Source organism: Phyllostomus hastatus, unplaced genomic scaffold, assembly GCF_019186645.2.
Source record: "Phyllostomus hastatus isolate PE091 unplaced genomic scaffold, TTU_PhHast_1.1 phas_scaffold_555, whole genome shotgun sequence".
NCBI classification, from domain to species: Eukaryota; Metazoa; Chordata; class Mammalia; order Chiroptera; family Phyllostomidae; genus Phyllostomus; species Phyllostomus hastatus.
Window position 1 is genome coordinate 7,201,564 of NW_025334036.1, and position 20,848 is coordinate 7,222,411.

A 20,848-nucleotide genomic window follows, 5' to 3' on the forward strand; every position below is an offset into this window, starting at 1 on the left:
ATTGTAACCATTAATGTCCAAGGATGGAAAATGAAAGTTTTCTCAACAGCTTAAACAAAATCTGGTATTGTTATGCCCCATTGGTAGGTTCAAAACGACTTCTGCTTTGAACGTGCTTCTTTATGGTCCGAAGGGTACTGTTTACTTTCTCTTTCAATGACCCAAGTTTCAAACTTGACTCCAGTTTCAAACTGTATAAACCAAGGTTGTGTGTGTGAAGAGGATGGGGCAGCGGTAGGTGGCGTGATAGAAAGCTTTAGATACTTCAATGGCAGATGGGTGACGACAAATGCTTTAAAAGCACTTGGAGGTTCCTGCAGTTACTTTCTCATTGCTTCTGTGTATTATTGGTACTTATTTGATAGAATATTTAAATCCCCTTAATTTTTAATTAGCCTTTGTAATTTTCTGTACTATTTCCCACTCTAACACACCAGTAATTATAATGTCATTCAAAAAGTACCATTTTGGGTTTCTTAATGTTAACTTTGGAATTATGACTGATTTATGCAGAAGAGAGATTGGTTGATACCCCAATTAGGGATGGAAATGTAAATTAAAGCATAAGCGTGGATTTTGTGGTTAGAGAGAATGTGGTTCAGTTCCTGGACCTTGGTCATGTTGGAGTGTCCAGAATAATTTTTGACATAGGGTAGAAATTAAATGCACCCTTCCTCCTTGTCTGCTGAATGAATGAATACTAATTTCCATTAATGATGTATTTAACTTTGTCCTTGAGCTGTTCCCCTACATAATATGGGAGTCCTTTCGGACAGAAATGAAAGTCCCGGCAGTCCTTGGAAAAATTCGCATGGTGTTATTTACATCAGGAGGCTATTATAAAGTTACTAACTGAATATCAGGAAGGCACACTGTCTCAGGGATTGGTGTCTTTTTGGGGAATGTGATTCCCAGTGAAGTAACGGACCTCTATGAAAGGAAGTGTAACTTTCTTGTGTTCTCATTTCTTGCCTTGACTCAGCAGTGGATCATGTAAAGTGAAGTATAGGCCTTGGTCCTCTCTGTGGAAATCTGAATAACCAGAAAGCTAAACACGAAAAAGCAAACAGCAAACTGAAGAATCTTTGATCCTTCACTCTTTGCTGGTCTTACTCTTCTGACTCTTGTTTCATGCTGGACACATTCCCCACAGCAGCCAATATGATCATTAAAACACGCACCCAATCAGACCCGTCTTCTGACTGAACTTGACCTCCCCATTCCTCCTGCTGCCATGACTACCCAGCTCTCTTAACATAAAATCTCAACTCTTTGCTTGACCCAGCTCCTTCTCTGCTCTCAGCCCTTCCTACTGCCCACTGGATCACACAGGTCTGGCTGTATTGACCTCTTTCCTATTCCCAGGATACAGGGAGCTTGCTCCAGCTGGGGCGTGGGGAGTGGGCTTCTCATGGACTCTTCCCTCTGCCTGGAATCCTTTTCCCCAAATAGCTGGCATTGCCTCTTCTTGCCACTTGAGAGTCTCTTCCTATGATATAACTCCTCCCTGCGATGGCTCTGTCTCCCTCTCCACACACACATATGTCGCCTTTGGAACACAAGCCTCATGAGAGCACCTCCCCTGTCCGATTTGGCTTCTGAATGGGTGACTGTACATGAGGTCCGGTCAGGCTTGGAAAGCTGATGATCCTGGGAGTTCATTCAAAAGAGGAACTTTCAGAGTCTGTGATGAATAGGGCCCAACTCAACCTTATCTCCTGCACATTCTGCAGCTGCAAGAGTGGGGGACGATAACTACCGTGACCTGGGAGCACTCAGAAGAAAAGCCACTTTGTTTCTGCAAACACTGCCATTTGAAGAATATTTATGGTCCTTTCTGCATTTTGCCCCCTCACTGTTTGCCAACCTCCTGAGCAGCATTTCTAGTCCCTGTGTGTTATTTATGATGTCACAGCGACATCAAGGCTTCGGTTCACCAGATAAATGGATTCACTTTCATGTTCTGAGTTTGAATTCCTGCTTTAATGATGAGTGATTCCTCCCTCAGTGGAGATGCAAATCTTTTTTACTTCCTCCCTTTGCCTCCTCACCTGGGTGCACAGAAAATCATCTGTGTCTACTGTTGAAAATGCAAATTACATGAGTGGGGGCCGGAGGAAGCCCAAGGAAGCAGAACAGAGTATAGTTTGTAAATGTTAAGAGTAAACCAGAGACAAATGAGATCGTTTGTTGGAATTAATGTTTAATGAATTCCCCAAGAGAAGCACCCTTTAGCAGAGGTGGCAGCGGTATTTACTGAAAACCCTATTTAGATCACATTTGTTTTTTAAAAAAAGAAAACACGAGCATCTTGCCTATTTCAGCGTGTCTGGATTGTATTATATTTGTTACCTGATACTCTTTCTGCAAGAGGAGAAACAGTTCTGAAAATATTCACTGCCTGAAGAGGGAAAGCAGATTCTTTTCTTAGTATTGCAGAGGTTTTGTGTTTTTTTTTTTTTTCAGCAGATTAAAGGATTTAATTGTTCAGGTGCTTTTGAAATGTTCTCTCCATTCTTTCTTCGTAAGACATCCCATCCACAGGCACACCCAAATGTAAGTTTACATATTTACTCATAAATTATGCACAGGTACTGTGGTACTGATAGTGCATATATTATTAAACAGACACAAGAATAGAAATCAAAAGGACACATCAGATCAGTCTGAATGGAGTTTCAACATTTTCTTTGCATGCCCCACGAAGCTCTGGTCCCTCCCTGAGGCATGCTCAGTTTGCCCTGGGGCTGCCCTCCCGCTCCTGGGGCTGCAGGGCCTCAATGAAGATGCACCATGAAAAGGTGCACGTACTCTGTTCAGAGAGGCTGGAAAGACAATCATTTGCTAGAGGGCCCAAAATAAACCCATTGAATGCTCTCTTTCCCATCTTCATAGCATGATGCCTGCTGTGGGGTCTTGGTCAGGAAGCAGAAACTATGTTCTCTGTCTATTTCTGGTCCTGCTCTATAGCTTCAGTGGTTACTGCCGCTTCATAACTCTCATCCCACATTTCAGAATTCAAAAGCTTCTGAAAATGGAAAGTTTTTTTTTTCCAGTGTAGCTGCCCTGATTTGGTCACTTGTACCGGTACTGTCATTTAAACCTTGACTATGATCGGATAGAGCGATAGATGATTGTAGTCTCATCCTTCTGCAACCCGATGCCCTCCACTGCAGGATAATTACCCTTCCAGGTTCCATACACCTGAGGATCCTTCGGATCTCACCTGTTCCTTATCTTTCGGCTCCTCTCTTCCCCTTTGCCTGTTCACCAGCTGGTCATTAGTTTTTATCTCAGGACTCTGTGTATCCATATCCTAGACTATCAAAACCCATGCTCGACTGGTATTTATGTCTTTCTTGGAATGAATTCGTGCCATACTTTAAGACTAGTGATAAACTTAAGTGTTTACCATTATACATAACTTTGGATGGAGCATCTCATTTAAACCAGTGTGGTCTGCGTAGGTTGTATTCCTTTGTTATTCGGAAACAATGTTTATTTCAGGATTTTGAAAAACAATTTCTTATATATGTCAATTAACTAAATTAGACAAATATTTAATTACTCTTGGGAAACTAGTAAGTCATTATTTTATTTTCTTCCTCTCAACTGTCACTATACATTTTAATCGAGAAATATAATCTACTGTATTCTTTTTCCCAGGGTCATTTAGCTTATTTTAAAAGATAGAAAATCAATTATACTTAAAGGGCATTTACTTGAAGTCACATAAAGTATTATAGTGTTACTAGGTAGCAAGAAGTGAAACTATAATATTCTTATTGTACAATGACCATTAAATGCATTATTTCATGACACCCTTTACTGTGTATAACATTTGCTAACTGAGCTTCATTTGAAAAGAATTGTTTGAAGATTGAAGTTTTCATTTATGCTTCTCGTGTGTGTGCATATGTGTGATTTTATTATGTACCATCAACAAAATGCAGTTGCACAAAAATACTGGTTTTTTTTTAAGCAACTTATAACATGAACCGTGTCTTTGGGAGATGACTGGGAAATTGCTGGTGACCATGCCGGCCCAGTACCATTTATCAAGACCACACAAATTAAATGAATGGGGGCTGGAGGAAGCACAAGGCAGCAGACCAGAGTCCCTCTGCTCTGCATTTAACTTCCTACAAAGTCGATCTTCATTTCACTTTCATTGTAAAAGCAAATCTGACAATGATTGCAAGATTGATGGGAAGTGATGGGTAGCAGTTTCATTGAGTATGCATTTGAAATATTTATTGCTCTTCCAGGCACATTTTAAAAGGCTTATATTATGTTACTTTAGTTGCAAAATGAATTGGCTGTAATAATTTTTCTATGGAAAAAAATCTAGATTATTATTTTTTTCTTTGTAGTACAAAATGGACTCCTGAGTTCAATCTTTGTGACCATTGGATTTTTGGCTGAATTTTTACTTACATACAAGCATTTAGGCAGAGTTTGGCACGAAAGCCCACAAATGAAAGCAACTCAGTTATTCATCTTCAACTTACCTTTTTATTTTTTAAGGAGTTTATTATGCGCCACCCACAAAACAAAACTCTCCCAAGAAAGTTAAGGAAAAGAATTAACTTGAGGAGTTCTCAAGGATGAACAGGGAAAGATGAAACAAACTGAGATTAGGGAGAGCTAAACTTTCAATTCAGCCTCGAGTACTACCCAGTCCCAAAAAGGAAAGGCCTGATTCTCACTATCTTTTAGATAAAAGCAGCTAGTTGGGACGTGTGCAGCTATTTTTGGAACTAATGTTTTTCTTGTTTCCTCATAGGATACCTTGACATTCAGATGCCTGCTAGGCTGATTTGTCATTTGTGTGTGTGTCTGTGTGTCTGTCACTCAAGCTGGCATCTTGGAGGATGTGCATTATCTCACTGACCTTCAGACCTGCAGGCCTAGCTAGCCACAAGGCACTGCCTCTGCTGAGGACTCCTTGCTTCTCAGGATACGTTTGCCAAAACACCCGTCTCTTCAAGAGCTGAGTGTTTGCTCTCCCTCTGAGCTTATCCGGGATCACACAGGCCCAGCTCTAAGTGCAGAAGCCGGCCCTGGGCATTCCACAGGGTGCGGCAGAAGCACCACCAGCGCGACTGTGCGTGGTGGGTAGGGTAATAACAGGGGTGTCATCATTTATAGTTTTAATTTGACCATTCCACCTAAAATGGCATGTGGTATGCTTTAGTGTGCTATTGTTATGTTACAGAATTACATGCTTATGATTTTGTAATAAGAGATTTTGTATTAAAAAGTGCCGGATCCTGTGTAACGGTAGTGAAAGCATCAGAGAGACAGATAAAGGACCCCAGGGCAGTGTGGCTTATATAAGGGGGTGGAGGGACTTGGGGGGCATTGTGGTTGGGTTCATAAAGCCACAGTCCCCATCTTTTAGTCCCCATGCTTCTCTATTATTAAATAATCTTTAAAACATACCCATTTCTCTGCAGTTGTATGTGTATGCATCTATCTGGATATTGCATATACCTAGTCAGGACTAGTATAATATGTACAGTATAATTTGCATTAAAAATATTGAAAAGGAAGGATGACTGGTGTAAAAATAGATTATGGAGATGGTTGTATAATTCAGAAAAATACAAATTATTCAACTACATACTTAAAATAGGTAAATTTTGTGTTATGTAAATTATGCATTAATAAAGAAGATTTTAAAAAGGAAGAATGAGGCGGAGATGAAATTAGCAACATATAAACATTTAAAAACATATAAGTATTAAAAACCCTTTGTTCTTATCCAATTTATTAATAATCACATATTCCTTTTTACTAAGGCAATGGGAGTAATCATGTCCTCATTAATGCTTTTAATTACCTGTGTTTTTTTAAAGCCCACCCAGGAATATAATCACCACGGCAATACTCTGCCCATTTTTCACTATTAAGGATTATCTTTCAGTCCATAGTTTCTCTGCAAGGCGCTCTTTCCATTACACTAGAGAGCCTCTTTCCGTCTCTTCACTCAGGTCAGGCATGCAGATGCACACACACGCTCGTGTGCACTCACACACTCACTCCACAGTGTCTCGGTGGGCGCACACCTGGGTGATCCCGGGCACGTGGCCTGAGGTCCACTTCTCTGTACTGTGCAACTTCCGTTTTGCCCTCAGAGCAGCTCACGATGACCTGTGCTCAGCTGATGAGTCAGGGAGGAGGACTGTGTTGTCCCCCTGTTGCTGGCTTTATATTTCTTCATCAGCGGCTTTCACCAGGGCACGTGTATGTTTTGTGATTGGTTTGTGGTTTTGTTATAATTCTTTTTTATCCATCCCCTCCTCCAACATCTATGCTCCCTGAGTTCAAGAACTTTGTTCTGTAAAGTCAGCCTTGAGAAAATTGTTAATATTTTTTAAAAAGATGCACATACTGCCCTGGCTGGCATAGCTCAGTGGATTGAGCGCGGGCTGTGAACCAAAGCATCACAGGTTCAATTCCTAGTCAGGGTACATGCCTGGGTTGCAGGCCATGGCCCCCAGCAACCGCACATTGATGTTTCTCTCTCTCTCTCTCTCTTTCTCTCTTCCTCTTCCTCCCTCTCTCCCTCCCTTCCCTCTCTAAAAATAAATAAGTAAAATCTTAAAAAAAATGCACATACTAAATTAAATCATTTTGTATACAGATGTTATTGATAGTTGTTTTTTTTTTTTTTGGATCTAAGAGAAGCGTAGTTGCCAGATTTTCAGTTCCGAATCAGGGATCAATCAGCAGAACACTGTTATTAATATTACTGTTTAAAGTATTAGTATAAAAACTTTTTGGTCATGTTGTCTGGGATCAAATGCTATTTCTAAATTGCCCATCGAAGCAGTTAGGCTAGCTTGGGCTTAGTTTCAAATGCTGCCAAGTTTCAAGCTCTCTTCAAATTCACTTGTACGCATAATTGATGTTGCTGGCAGATAATAATACAGATTTATCCCGACAGCATTGGTGGTCTTGAGTCATATCTTTTCAGTGATTGCACAACAATGATTTGGGCTTGGTTTCCCATTCTGCCAATTTTCCAGTTCTTATGAAATTCAACTGCAAGCATAATTAATATCTTCGATAATAACAGACTTATCCCTGCAACTTTGAGTAGCTTGACTCATATCTTTTGAAGGACTGCCTTATAAAGACTTCCTGAAAACTGATGTCCCAATTTGAATTTTGAGTGATTCTTATGTAAGCAGTCTCATGTGGACGCAGCTTTCAGAAGGATTGACTTTATTGGGCTCCTATGCATACAATTATATATTGCTGTGGACATTCGAGTAGTATTTTATGTTAGTTTTTCCTTCCAGCACATTTTTAATATACCTCAAGTTCTGCGCAAAGTCTCCTTCTTTTTCCACAGAGCCCATTTTATCTCCAAGTCCATGGGCAATTGTTTTCTTACCCCAAGGGCTCTCAACTCTACCTGAAGAACACGATGTTATTCTCTGGCCTGGACATTGGTGTTCCAGCTCTGATATGTGACAGTGATATTGTTGTTTAGAGTTCAGAACAACGGGGTAGGGTGTCCCAAACAAATGGTTTTCATGGAGAAAATAGTCCAGCTTTAAAGAGTCTCACTCATTCATTCATCTTTCTTATAAATATTCTAGTCCCCCCGCTTTCTGGTAGCGGGATCAAACGAGGGTCACAGAGCAATATGGTGCAGTGGGCAGGGGCTGTCCCTGTGACCCCAGCTAGTGCAGGCAGTGTTTCTGCTGGGGACTGTGGAAGGTGTGTATGACATTTTCAATTGTCACAATGACAAAGGACGTTGCTGGCATGTATGTAGGAGGTAGGGGCTGAGGTTCCTATCTGCCATCCTGCAATGCATAGGCCAGTCCCAGGTCACAAAGCCTTGTCCTGTTAGGTGTGCAGGTAATTCCTCGTGTTGAGTGATGCTGAGCTCGAGAGGCCTGGGTTTCAATTTGCAGCACCATGAACATGAACACGTTGCCTTTTCCTCCTCCTTAAGGTTGGAGTAAAAATACATAAAGTACACATGAGATCATTTGGAACATTGCTGATCATGTATGGAAATCCACGCACAAGGCTTAGATGCATCCTGCGAACTAGAAAAGGGTCTTTGGCACAGTTTTTAACCCTCCAGTGGCTTCCTAGCCCACACAGAGTAAAATCCAGGGTTCTCACGGTAGCCTGTAGGGACCTGCCTGGTCTGACCTTCCTCTGGCCTCTGATCTCACCTCCACGCAGGCTCTCTCCTGGTCCTGCTCCATCGCACTGGCCTCCTTGCTGTCCTTCAGCGTCCCCGACAGAGCTGCCCTGTTCTGGATCTCATGCACTTACTAAGTCTTCTGTGTGGAAGGGGCTTCCCCGACGTACATCCACGTGTCTCTCTCCCTCCCTTCCTTCCTCTCTCTGCTCACCTCGTCTGCCGCGGCTTTCTTGATGCATGATAGAAAAATGGCAGCCTGGTTCCCCACAGCCACCCCTTCCCCCCCTGCACTCGCTCTTCCCCTTACTTCAGCCAACATATTCATTGTTTTCTCTCCTTATCCTTTGTTCCTTCCAAGGGATTCTCCCATCACATTTCACTGAGGAAAGCATGGCCCTTTTATTTTTGTATAAGACTGCTTGAAGGGCGATCATCGTGTGGTTGAGTATGTGTTTGGAAACCTGTTGCAAATCTCTAGGGACCATCAATAAAGGTATCTGTAGCGCATTAGAATTATTGATTTTCCCTGTCTGTTTGGAGGAGGTGTAATTTTTCTCTGGCTGGACGATAGGGGTTCGCTGTTTCTGTTGATACAGACGTGGGCTTGAGAAAGGCTTCAAAAGACTATTTTATAAAGAGGAATACTGGGCTTGGTGTTTTGGAAATAGAGGAGTACTCAGTGGTGTGAGATGCTTATTTAAAAGCTAGGTATTTGCATGTGAAATTGCCTTCCTGCTTTTGACAGGTGCAGCCATTTCTCTGAAAGATTTTGCTTTGCATCCTGAAAAGTTTGTCTTAGTTTCGTGGCTCACAGGTATACACGACTTGTGCCGGCTCTGTGTGCACGACAGAAATTGTGTAGGGAGATACGTATAAGGTCTTCTTTGTTCTGAGTTAATGTGTCTTTAGTCTAACCTTTTCCCTGCATTTCATCACCTAAAATAGCTCGTGCAATATGCAGTTTACCCAGGTGGGATAAGATTTTTACTGCATGTTAACAGCTTCCCCTCATGTTTTCCCTCCTCCTGGGAAGTCCTAAAGATACTTCAGACAGTCTCTTTCTGCAGGTAATTCCTGGCCAAGGAAGCCTTTAAAAAGGTGCTGATAAGGCCAGGCAGGGCATTTGAGGTTTCTCAGTTGCTTTCTAATGTAGGAACTGGTTAAGATCTCTGTGTGAGCGGCTTACTTTGGGGCCATTAAGTGCAATTATGTGAAGAAGCGAACGACCTCCTCTTCTGGTTGGTGTGTGTTGACGGGCCTGTTTATTGCTCAGTGCTTGGTTTGCAAAACGTGGGTCTGTAGTTGCACGGCAGATAATAAATATTCTGATAAAGGAATCAAGAAAATGCGTGTGCTCCTGTGTGTGTGTGTCTGTTTGGCAAGTGATGAGTGGCAGTTCAGCGAGGTGATGATTGATGGGGCCCTGCCGTCAAAGAAGCTTGTGCCTCTAGCCTTTAGAGTGTGGCACTTGTCTCGCTCAAACTGTGATCAGATCCTACGCTCAACCTACGTCCCTCTTCTCCTCCAGCCCGATCGTTTGCAAGTCATCTACTCTGTGACCTCCATTTCTCCTTTCCCCCTTCCCTTCAGGACCTATTTCAGTCAGGCGTCCTACCTCTTAATGCCACAGACACAAATCACACTGAGATTACGAATGATCTCTCTTGTACCATGCCCGTGGGCTCAGGCCTGGTGGTTAGGAACCTGTCGAAGCTGGTGATGTTCTTGACCACTTCCTCTATAAAACACCCTTCCTTTGTCTCCTCCTCTTTGAGTTCTACTTGTCATAAGGTGACACCACACTTTTCCCCCCCTCTACCGCCTCTGTTTTTTGTTTTTAATTTCAATTCTCCTTTGCAAGTTTATCCTGCTCCAACAGGCCATTAAGTGCTGGAGCTCCTTAAAGCTCATTCCACCTTTTCAGGTTTATCCTCTTCGTCATTGTCTTCTTATCCTGTTCATCGCTAGGCCTCCAGGTATGAGCTGAATGCCACGCTCTCCAAAGTCTGTCTCTAGGCCGGACCCACCCCCGCCCTGAGCCCCACGGTCACGTGCCCAGCCGCCAACCCAGCTTCTGTGCTTTAACGCCTCAAACACAAAGAAGCCAGCACTGAGCTCAGAATAGCCCTTAAAATCTGGACTTCTGAGTTCCAGGCCCTCGAACTCTCTTCAGTGAGGCTGGACTCAGCCCTGGCATTTCCCTCCCTCTCTCCTACCCTTTGCTGAGTTCTGTCAACCCGGAGAACAGAGCTCTAGCCAGGACAGTCAGTCCCTTTCAACTAATTGACACACAGCTGCAGGATTCACTGTGAACTGTGCGGTAGAGAAAGCCTCCGGCTGCAGAGGAATGGAGACAGAGGACATTGTTTTTCTGACTTACTCCTTAGGAATCAAGCCAGAAGCCAAACCCAAAGATAAGAACATCCCATATGCTTTAGAAATTAATCACTTGACTTCCCCAAACTCCTCTATGTCCAGAAGAACTCAAAATGGAACAACGGACACCTTTTTCACTGAATGGTGACGAAAAAAAGACATCACATTTACACTCAGGGAGACCTTGTGAACCTCTGTCCCTGAGAATGCTAATACCCATCATAACAACTTATGCTGTTGTGATTTTCCAACCTCTTTCTTCTTCTGTGTTTCTTATCTGGAGAGTGGTTGTGGTCCTGGTTCAATCAGAAACTTTTGGGCAGGCACTTAAAAGATTTGTTCTTTTCCATTTGGTGGCAGCTAGCAGGGGAGGGTGTCCGGTTTAAAACCATAATAATTGAAACTTGCATTAGGCTCCTTGGCTTGGGGCCACTTCCTGTAAAGACCTCGTCCTGTCCTTCGCGGTTTGAAGAAGCAGAACACTCATTTTCCTTCAGTAAATGAAAGCGGGGAGCAGAGGTTTCTTCCTTTTAAAGAGATTCTGCTTCTAGTGCTGGTGGGTGTGGAGAATAGAGAACCCTTGGACACTGTTGGTGGGAATATACATTGGTATAGTTATTATGGACAACTGAGAGGAGTTTCCTTAAAATATTAAAAAGCAGATCCACCACAGAATCCAGTTATTATCCCATTGCTGGGTACATACCCCGAGGAAACAAAACCAGTATCTCAAAGTGCTCTCTGCACCCCCTGGCTCATTGCAGCCTTATTTTGCAATAGCCAAGACGCAGGAGACACATAAGTGCCTACTGAGGGATGAACGGATGAGGAAGATGTGGTCCAGATACAGGGTGGGCCAAAGTAGGTGTCCAGGTGCTCATATGGAAGACAATACATTAATTGTAATTAATAAACAAATAATAATGCAAGAATAAACTCTGTGTTTTGAATTCTCACAACTGGACACCTACTTTGGCCCACCCCAGTATAGACCATGGAATATTATGTAGCCATCAAAAGAGATGCTTCCCTTTGCAACAGTGCGGATCAACCCGGAGGACATGATGCAGAGGGAAATAACCCATAAGTAAGAAAGTGCTCTTCCTACGAAGCCTGGTTTTCTTGTGTCAGCTGAGAGTTTCATTAATTGCTGTAACCTTTCTATAACGACTTTGGTTTTAAAACCATCTTTAAAAATTCAGTTCTTTAGATAGGTTTTTCCTGGTATTTGTAGGCGTTCCTGATCGAATGTTTCCATCTTTGACCACTTAGGGGAAAGAGTATAATTTTGGAGTCATGTTTTCCACTTCGATGGGCCTGACCACACACAGCAGTTTCACATTCTTTCTCCTTGTATTCTGGTTTCTAGGAGTCACGGGAGTCTCCAGGGGAGGCGGTGCCTTTTGCAGAGCGACTTCTGGGGTCTTCATGCAGCCATGGATCTGGATAAACCATCCGTCTGGGGCTCGTTCAAACAGCGGACCAGGCCCCTGTTGCTGAACCTGAGCAAGAAGAAGGTGAAGAAGACCTCCAACAAGCCTCTAGGTGTAAGGGAAAGGCATCACCTGGACCGCCGCCTCAGCCTGTCCGTTCCTGACCTCCTGGAGGCCAAGGCCTTGGCCCCGGAGGGTCGGCCTTACTCCGGGGCCCACTCATCCTACACCTCCGTGCCCAGCAGCCTGTCCACTGCGGGGATCTTGCCCAAGAGTAGCAGTAGCTCCTTGAAGCAGTCTGAAGAGGACTTGGACTGGAGCCAGGAGGAAGCGGGCCACCTCCATGGGGCAGATACAGACCCCGAGGAGGCCTTCGCCTCTCCCGCCGAGGACCGGAGGGCGTCCAGCAACGGCATCTTCGATCTGCTCCAGAAGACCCCGCTGGCAGAGGACGCTCTGGAAGAGCCGGAGGTGAGGCCCAGTCTGGGCACAGCCCCGTGGCTTGCTCGCTTCTTTTTAATTGCACTGAGTGCCCTTGGAAAATCTGATTAGGAGTTACTTTCGTGGTTAGCTTGGATGGAGAGGATGCCATTTTCAAGAATTTAAATGAAGGGAGTATCGATTGTTCCGAGTGTTCCCGTCAGTTTTGGGGTTGACCTCTGTGTATTTTAAACCTCTTACAAGGAACCTGTCCAGGACACTTTAAGGCATTAAAAGCCCTCTTGGATACGTTTTCCTTTTTCTGTCTTCTGGCAAAGAAAGTGAGATCTTAACTTTTCCTCTAAATTTGCTTCAGTAGGTGTCTGCTTCTCTGTAGGTATTTGCCCAGTCCTACCATAGACAAAACACATACAGTACTAGTCCTAAGAAATGTGTGAATAGATTGACTTGCAAAGAGTTTGAACTTCCTTCTACTTCATACATGCGCACATGCATGCATACCCATTCCTGTGCCTGCATGTCCTTATCTGTGGCCGACTTCACTTGCATTCTCCAAAAAAGAACACAAAAGGAAACAAATTCTTATCAATTCGGTGATTTTACAAAGCTTGCACATGTATTTCAATGAGCTAAAAGAGCCAAATAGAATTCTAAGGCAAATCTTAGGTTTCTCAGGAAGAGTTTAGGTTACATTCAGTCACCAGAGTATTAAGCCATGATTTGAAGATCTATTTAATCATATTTTTAAACCTTCCTCCCTTAATGGCACTGAAGGAGGTTGGAAAGTTGAGGAAAGGGGTTGGTTTTTCTACACTATATTCCAGGTTAGTGTGATAATTGCTTAGAATGCTGATTATGCGACTGGGATTTTGAGTTTTGCTTTTGAAACCGAAGCCTGTGACTTACGTCATATATTTCAGTGTAATTGGGGACGGGCATCCTGGCTGCCTAGAGGAGGCTGTGCACATATCCTTTTGGAAGCTTTACTGTGTCAAGACACCACCCACTACCCACGAAATGACCTTACTTACCTACTTTGTCAGTGCCATCAACATTTATGAAATCCTTTCTGGAACAATTTTATGATGGCTCCTGTGTTTATAAATTGGAAATAACGTGTTTCCATTAATCAGAATATAAATTCAGTGAATTGTGAAACCAGTTCGGTATGCAGGAAGTACCATGTTGAAGAACTGACCTACGTTAATCTCTACCTCTTTTTACTTGTTAACTAATGAGAAAACATTAGTGGGCTTCTTGGCTTTGCTAGACTAACAATCTCAAATCAGAAGTCAGAGTTGGTGACGGAAAAAAGTTGAGCATCCGAAGAAGACATGTATTTTTCTGTGTCCACTGTATCCCTTTTAAAAGCCGGGATAATTATAGTGATAATTATAATTATAGTGGTATCTGACTGTCAATACCTAATAATCCTGATTGGAAGGATTATTAGCTCCCTGTCACGCACGTCATCACACCATGGGGTGCATCTTCCCCTAACATTTTATTTGGCAGCTGGCATTTTAAACAACTGGCTCTGGTTGCCCGCTTATGTAGACACGTTGAATGGTTTAGAAAAGGATCCCATTGGGATATTCCTAGAAGCTGCTTGGCAACCACAGAGCTTCAATTTAGGGACCACTGAGAAGCAAAATGACCCACCACGGAGATGAGACAACCTGCCGCTCCCCAAATGGAACGAGTACGTCAGTTGCTCCCTGCCGCAGTGACGGTATGTGTCCCTGTGTTTCCCCTCAGAGAATCCTCTCTCAACATCATGGTGTAATCGGGACATGTGTGTTGGCCGTGTTCCAGGTTCCTGTGAGGACTTGGCCTCTTTTTTTCTTTTTTCTTCTTCCCTCCCTCCTTCCTATCTGTTGAGCACCTACTATGCGCTGATCCTGTTCTAGGCACCAGAAACACAGCAGTCAACCAAGCAGACAGAAATCCACTTCCTCGTGAAGATCCTATTTTGAATACTGGCTGCAGATACATTCAGAGAGTGATCCATTTGATGGAGAAAACAGAATGCAGAAAGGGAGCTTTGGGGTGCTGGGCGGAGGTGGTCTGTTTTTAACAGAATGGCCAGGGAAGACCTTTTCTGAGGTGACAACACTTACGCAGAGAACTACAGGGGAGAAGAAGCAAGTTGCATGCCTCTGTGGGGAGAAAGCATTTCTGAAGGGAGCGCAGCCAGCATGAAGGCTGCTGGGAGGCAGGGTGCGCCTGGGGTGTTTCAGGAAGAGCCAGGAGAGGTGGGGGTGAGGGGTGATGGTAGACACCAGTTACTTCTGAGGCCACATCACATCGGCTTTCCCATCCTGCCAGGTGACTCTGCTGGACTCGAGCATCTACCCGTGATACAGAATGGGCAGGATGCAAAGCCTGTGGGCTCAGTGCTCTGTTGTTCACTGGCAGGGCAGCATGGGCGGACAGCACGCAGCGGTGCTTGTGTGCCTGCTACAGACACTGTGGAGGCAGCGTGCTCAGGCTGAGGAGCTGTGTGTGGGAAGGGTTTCATCGGCTGGTTCTCTCTCTTGGTCCTGCGAACAGTGTTGGTGGGGAAGGGGTGCTCAGAGTTCACGGAAGGACTTGGGTTGCTGACCCCCTTCACTGAGTTTATCTTTTCTCTCCTCTTCCCAAACACGTCCGCTATCTTAACCACAAAATTATAGTGACAATATTCATAGTAATAGAATAGCAACACCAGTCTGATGCCACTTACTAGGAGCTAGTGTGAAAGGAACTGCTAAGCACACACATAAATATTATCTCATTTGACCACATCTATTCGGTTCCCTCTATATACAGCCTAGTACTGTGTCTGGCCCACAGGAGGTGCTCAGTAGATATCCTCTGAATGAATTAATTTTTCTCCCAGCACTTATAAGGTAAGTATCTCATTTGCCCCTTTTATAGACATCCCCATGTCACGAACTTGAAGTAAATTTTTCAAGGACACAAAGCTGGGAAGTAGCAGAAGTGGGATTTGAACCCGGATCTTCTTTGTTTATGTTTTTAAAAAAAGATTTTATTTATTTATTTTTAGAGAGAAAGGAAGGGAGTGAGAAAGAGAGGGAGAGAGACACTGTGTGTGGTTGCCTCTCATGCGCCCCCTACTGGGGACCTGGCCTGCAACCCAGGCTGGTTCCCTGACTGGGAATCGAACCAGCGACCCTTTGGTTCGCAGGCCGGTGCTCAATCCACTGAGCCCCACCAGCCAGGGTGAACCTAGTTCTTTCTGACTCCAGAGCTTTATCTGGCACTGTGCAGTGTTGCCTCTCAGTATGTCAGGTGAGGTGTTCTGTTAACAGATGCCCCTGGATCTGGGCACAGCTATGGTACAGGAAAGAGTGGATGCCCAGGGTGCTCAGGTGAGGGGCTCTCTTGCTTCCCTTTGGCAATGATCTAACCTCTTAGCTCCGGCTTCTTTATCTGTAATACAATTGTTAACGCTAATGGCAGTCCATGGACCCCTTACAAGAAGATAATAGAAGTGTATATTTGTAAATTATCAAGTTGTAAACAAATGTTAAGGAAGCCATTTTTTTTAAGTCTCTACTGCTAATAAGCATGAAAAAAAGTGCAGGGAAGTTCATAGGTAAATATTACCAAGTGCGGAAAGAAAGGTTTATTATACTAGGTGCTGGCAAACTTTTCCTGAAAAGGCCAGATAACTTATACCTCCAGCTTTGTAGGCTAGAAGGACTCTTGGTTGCAACTAATGAAGTTGGTTTTGTAGTGGGAAATCAGTCACAGATAATACATATACAAATAGGTGTGGCTGTGTTTTATCTATAAAAGCAAGTGTTGGGCTATAATTTGCTGGCCATTGTGTTGGAGTAGTGTGTGTGTACATGGACATGCACACACATGTACATATGCATGACTTAGGTTTTGTATATTAGGTAGTATTCTAGAGAAATCACCCTTAGAGAACAATCTTGGGGAGAGGAGAAAACTAAACATGTACTATGATTCATACCCTCCAAAAAAGCTGCATAAAAATCGAGTGTGAGCAGACTCAGCCATCTGGTAGACCTGACTTTTTCTGGACAGACATTCCTATTTGGACCCCTAATTGCCATGTGGGTGGTTTTGATTCTATCACTGTGTCTGAGCAGTGCCGGATGATCTGTCTAGACATCTGAATCTCTTTACTCATTTTGTTACTTCCCCTGCCCTGGAGGGGTCTGTGTTTGTGACACAGAGGATTCCTATTCTCAACTACCTAGATGTGGTTCAGTCATTAAGTAACTGTGTATTATATGTATGCTTTGCTGTACTCACAAACTTCAGTGGAGTACTTTTCAAAGACTTTATAAGTGATTGTCTCAACCAAATTTTTTACTCTGATTTAGTTCTCCTGGAAGTGAGTTTTGTCTCCTTCCACTGAAGTGTAAACAGCCAGTGATGAGTGAGATTGTTTATCATTTGGCTTCCTGTGTGTACTGGATGGCAAGATCCTTCAGCCACAGGGGAGGTTGTATTTGTACAAGATTACATTTAGCATACACGAAAGGAAAATGCTGTTTATTGACATCTGTGTCTTCCTCTTAAGGTCCTGGGTGACAAGAGGAGAATTTTTTTGTTTTGTTTTGTTTTTAAAAATAATCAATCCATTCTAATACCTCTCCATATCCTGCTGAATTTTAATAAATTTGCATTCTTGCAGAATGGGTGTTCTCATCAAAAGAGAATGCAAAGTGTGGATTATCTTCCCATAAGTGTCAATTTAGCAAGGTGGAGTGGAAATACCAATGCAAACTATCATTAAACGTACCCCCCACTTTCCTGGAAAGCAGTGATGAGCATTCTGAAAGATGAGTCACTTCATACTCATTGTCACACTGAGATGTTAATGCTACATATCTAAATAGTTTGCCATAGTAAGACTCTTTAGCACTGATGATATTCAAAATTAATTTTCTTCACCTGATTATGTCCTTGCAAACAATTTGTTTGAAGTTATTAAAACCAGTCCTTCATGAATAAACAAATTGTGGTGTACTCATACGATAGAATACTACTCAGCAATAAAAAGGAATGGACTGTTTTTTAAAAGACTTCATTTATTTATTTTTAGAGAGAGGGGACGGGAGGGAGAAAGAGAGGAAGAGAAACACCGATGTGGGAGAGATACATGGATCCTTAACTGGGGGACCTGATCTGCAACCCAGGCATGTGCCCTGACCAGGAATCAAACCGGAGACCTTTCAGGCCACAGGCTGGTGCTCAGCTCACTGAGCCACACAAGCCAGGGCTAAAAGGAATGGACTCTCTACACAGAAAACACCTGGGATGGACTTCAAGGGCATTGTGCTGAGGGAAAGATTCCAGCATCAAAAATGTGTATACTGTATGAGTCCATTTATAGGATATTCTGGGAAAGATGAGACTGTTCCGTTGATAAAAGATGGCTGGGCACCATGGGTTAGGGCGGACAACCGACCACAGGGGCATAGCATGACGGGGTTTTTTGGGGTGGACAGACTGCTGTGTGCCATGCTTGTGGTGGCAGTAACACAAACGCACACATGTGTTAAAAGTCACAGCACTACACATGCATTAAAAAAACAGTTTTGCTGTGTTTTATTTTTTTAAAAATGAAAGACCCAGAGTGCTTGATTAGGCTTCTTTCTGATTGAACATCACAAGAAAACCTTCTAAAGATAGTGGGATACCAAGGATTCCTGGTGAGAAAAATATTTATTATCCTTTTTTTTAAAACAAAAGCTCACTGATGTAGCTACTACATTTGCATGCAACAATGCACAAATTACTCAGTGAGTGATCCCTGAGACCCTGCACAGGGTGTAGGGGGACAGTAAGTTCCGTGTCTCCCAGCAGCAGGAGTCCGGGCCTCCTGGGCCCGGGTGGCATTTTTGTTTTTCTTCCTGGTGACCGATTCCCTTCCTCGGTGCGTATATATGGCGTGTGACAGTTATGGTGGCTGTGGGAACCATAACTTTAAGTTCTGTGACTTTTCCCTGAGTAAAACCAGCCGAAATGTGGAATTAATGTCACGCTTCACATTTAATTTCCATGTTGTTGTAAGTGGAAGACTTATTGCATGTTGGAGTAAAAGCTCTGTGCTCATTTTTGATAGCGTAGAAAGTGCTGGTGGTTATATGGACTAATTTTGCCACTTCATTAAGGTCATCAAATCCAATGAGGCCAGCTTGGGAGACCGTCGATGGTGGGCCAGTCTGAGGGCTGATCTTATTGGACTGCAGATGATTCTCAGCCACCGTGATCCTTGGCTAATAGCCATTCACTTAAACCAGGGATTCTGATCCTAGCACCAATACTCTTGTGAAATCGCCTTCCAGTGGGTTTGGCCAAGTCAGACATCGTTACGTTTCACAAAGCTGGAGACACTGCTGGGGCTGTGCAGGCCTCGGAGGCTGAGACAGCAGAGGTTTTGGTTGGCCTTGCTCATGGAGGCATGGCTGGGCCTTTCTGGTTTTGAAAAGCAGGCAGGAGAGGAATTGCTAAGTGTCTGGGAAATAATAGCCCGTGGTGTCTAAGGCATGAGAATCCTTTGACATTGGAGGAGTCGGGTTAGGCTCTGATGGTCCTCATTAAGTGGTCTTCAGTTCTGTCCAACCACGTGGGTGTCTTTTTACACATAACGCAGATGGGAGATACTAAGAACCGGGATCAGGGCATGTTTAGCCAAGGCCCCACTGCCTCCTTTCCTGTCTGCTGTCAGGTCTAGCCCCACGTCAAGAGTGAGGGCTCTTCTCCTGGCGGGCCGGTGTGGTTCCTTCAGGATGCTGCTGCAGTGACCAAAGAGCTGGGGCCCTGCGAGAAGGGTCGAAGGGTCTGAACTCCCCTGTAACCCTGTGTGAGTTCATCTGAATGAAACGGGATGAATTCATGGTCAAGGGGCATTAGACCCGGGGACTGCTGGAGAAACAGGCAGACGTGAAGAACTCTTGGTGCCCCTCTTCTTCCCAGTGACGGCTCGGCAGGTTCCAAGCCAGGTTCTTTTCTGCCTGGTTGCAGCATTTCCAGCTCTCACTGCACGCAGAGGAGGTAGACCCCAGAGCTCTGTTTGTTTGCAGCGGCTCACCCCTCCCTCTAGGGGGTGCTGAGGAATGGCCCTTGGAAACACAGGTTCTCCTGTGGCCTGAAGCTCCACCTGAGACCCAGGCAGCATCTCCGAAGTGTGCAAGGACCTCCTTGATGGTCACTGTGGATGGGAAGGGCCGAAGCCCACAGTGCCTCTGAGGGTCCTCACTCCAACGCCCGATGGTCAACGATCACCAGCAACGTCTGCGGGCCTGCTTCCGCTCTCTAAGTTTGCCCGTTCCTTTGGAGCTCCCCAGCCTGCTCTGGAGGGAGAAATTGCTTATGTTTCACACAAGAAATCAGCCCTGGCTGGTGAGAGTCACAAGCCAGAACGTCATCCAGATGCGGCGAGGCCATTTGCTCATTTCCCTTCCACTCTCCTCTGCAGGCCGCCGCCCTCCTCGTTTCCTGCGCAGTCCTCGCCCAACTCCCAGAGTGCCTCTGGACCCTGCGTTTGTGCAGTTAAACTCGAACCAGTGACGATGTCTGTTGGATCCCGTACTAACTGCTGAATCATGCACATTTGATTGCCCTGCAGAATCATTTCCTGGGCCTCTGAGGAATATTTATATTAGGAAACATAGACGCCTCCCATTCTGAGGTCATTCATTTAGAATACGTGTTTCCTACTTTTTGGTTGGTGTGTGGTTTGAGGAAGAACGTTTAGATCCCACTTTGAAATGTTTTCTCCGTCATTAACAAGCTTGGTTCTCTGGGTCCTGAGCCGCCATCTCCGATCGTTGGCTGGGGGCCAGGCGGGCCCACCTTGGGAGGGACCTAGCAGGTTGACCCTGTTGCTCCCGCTTAAGCATTGGACGAACTAGGGGCGGGAGAGCAGCCCAGCAGGAAAGCCGAATCGGCCTTGTCTCTGCTCTGATCAATGACTAAGACGGCAGCGGCCAGATTGAGGCTGCTCTGAGTCAGCCTTTCATTGCCAAGACCTGTCACACTGGCTGGAAGACAGCCACACACCTGAAACTTTGCATGCAAATGACAGCTTCCTGAAGGGAAAGACCTAATGCAGGATTTTCTTATCGGCTGATATTTTTTTTTTGCATTTTTTAAAAAGCAGGGTTATTTTTTTTTCTTTTTGTTACAGAAGCTATGTGGAAGTGGAGATCTCAATGCTTCTATGACATCCCAACACTTTGAAGAACAATCTGTGAGTGGCATGCCTTTAAGGCAAATAAACACTAAAGTCAATATTATAAATATTTCTTGCTATCTGTTCGGACCTGTATTTCTTTGCCTCATTTATTTCTAAAGAATGCTCAGCCATAGCCACTTATGGAGACAGGCCTTGCAAATTTTAGCTGGAAAAGATAAATTCAGTGCCTATTGATTT

The 20,848-nt window shown here is 44.2% G+C and overlaps 1 protein-coding gene across 2 annotated transcripts in view; it reads left to right on the forward strand.

The window, feature by feature from the left end:
- Positions 1-20,848, forward strand: part of MCTP2 (multiple C2 and transmembrane domain containing 2) — a 138,860-nt gene that overhangs the window by 13,310 nt on the left and 104,702 nt on the right. The window contains exons 2-3 of one of the 2 annotated variants that reach the window (XM_045824916.1): positions 11,922-12,456; positions 20,603-20,665. In XM_045824916.1, the coding sequence (XP_045680872.1) occupies positions 11,989-12,456; positions 20,603-20,665 (531 nt within the window). In that variant the 5' untranslated portion in view covers positions 11,922-11,988. The remainder of the gene's footprint in view (positions 1-11,921; positions 12,457-20,602; positions 20,666-20,848) is intronic. The other variant, XM_045824918.1, reaches the window with a different exon arrangement.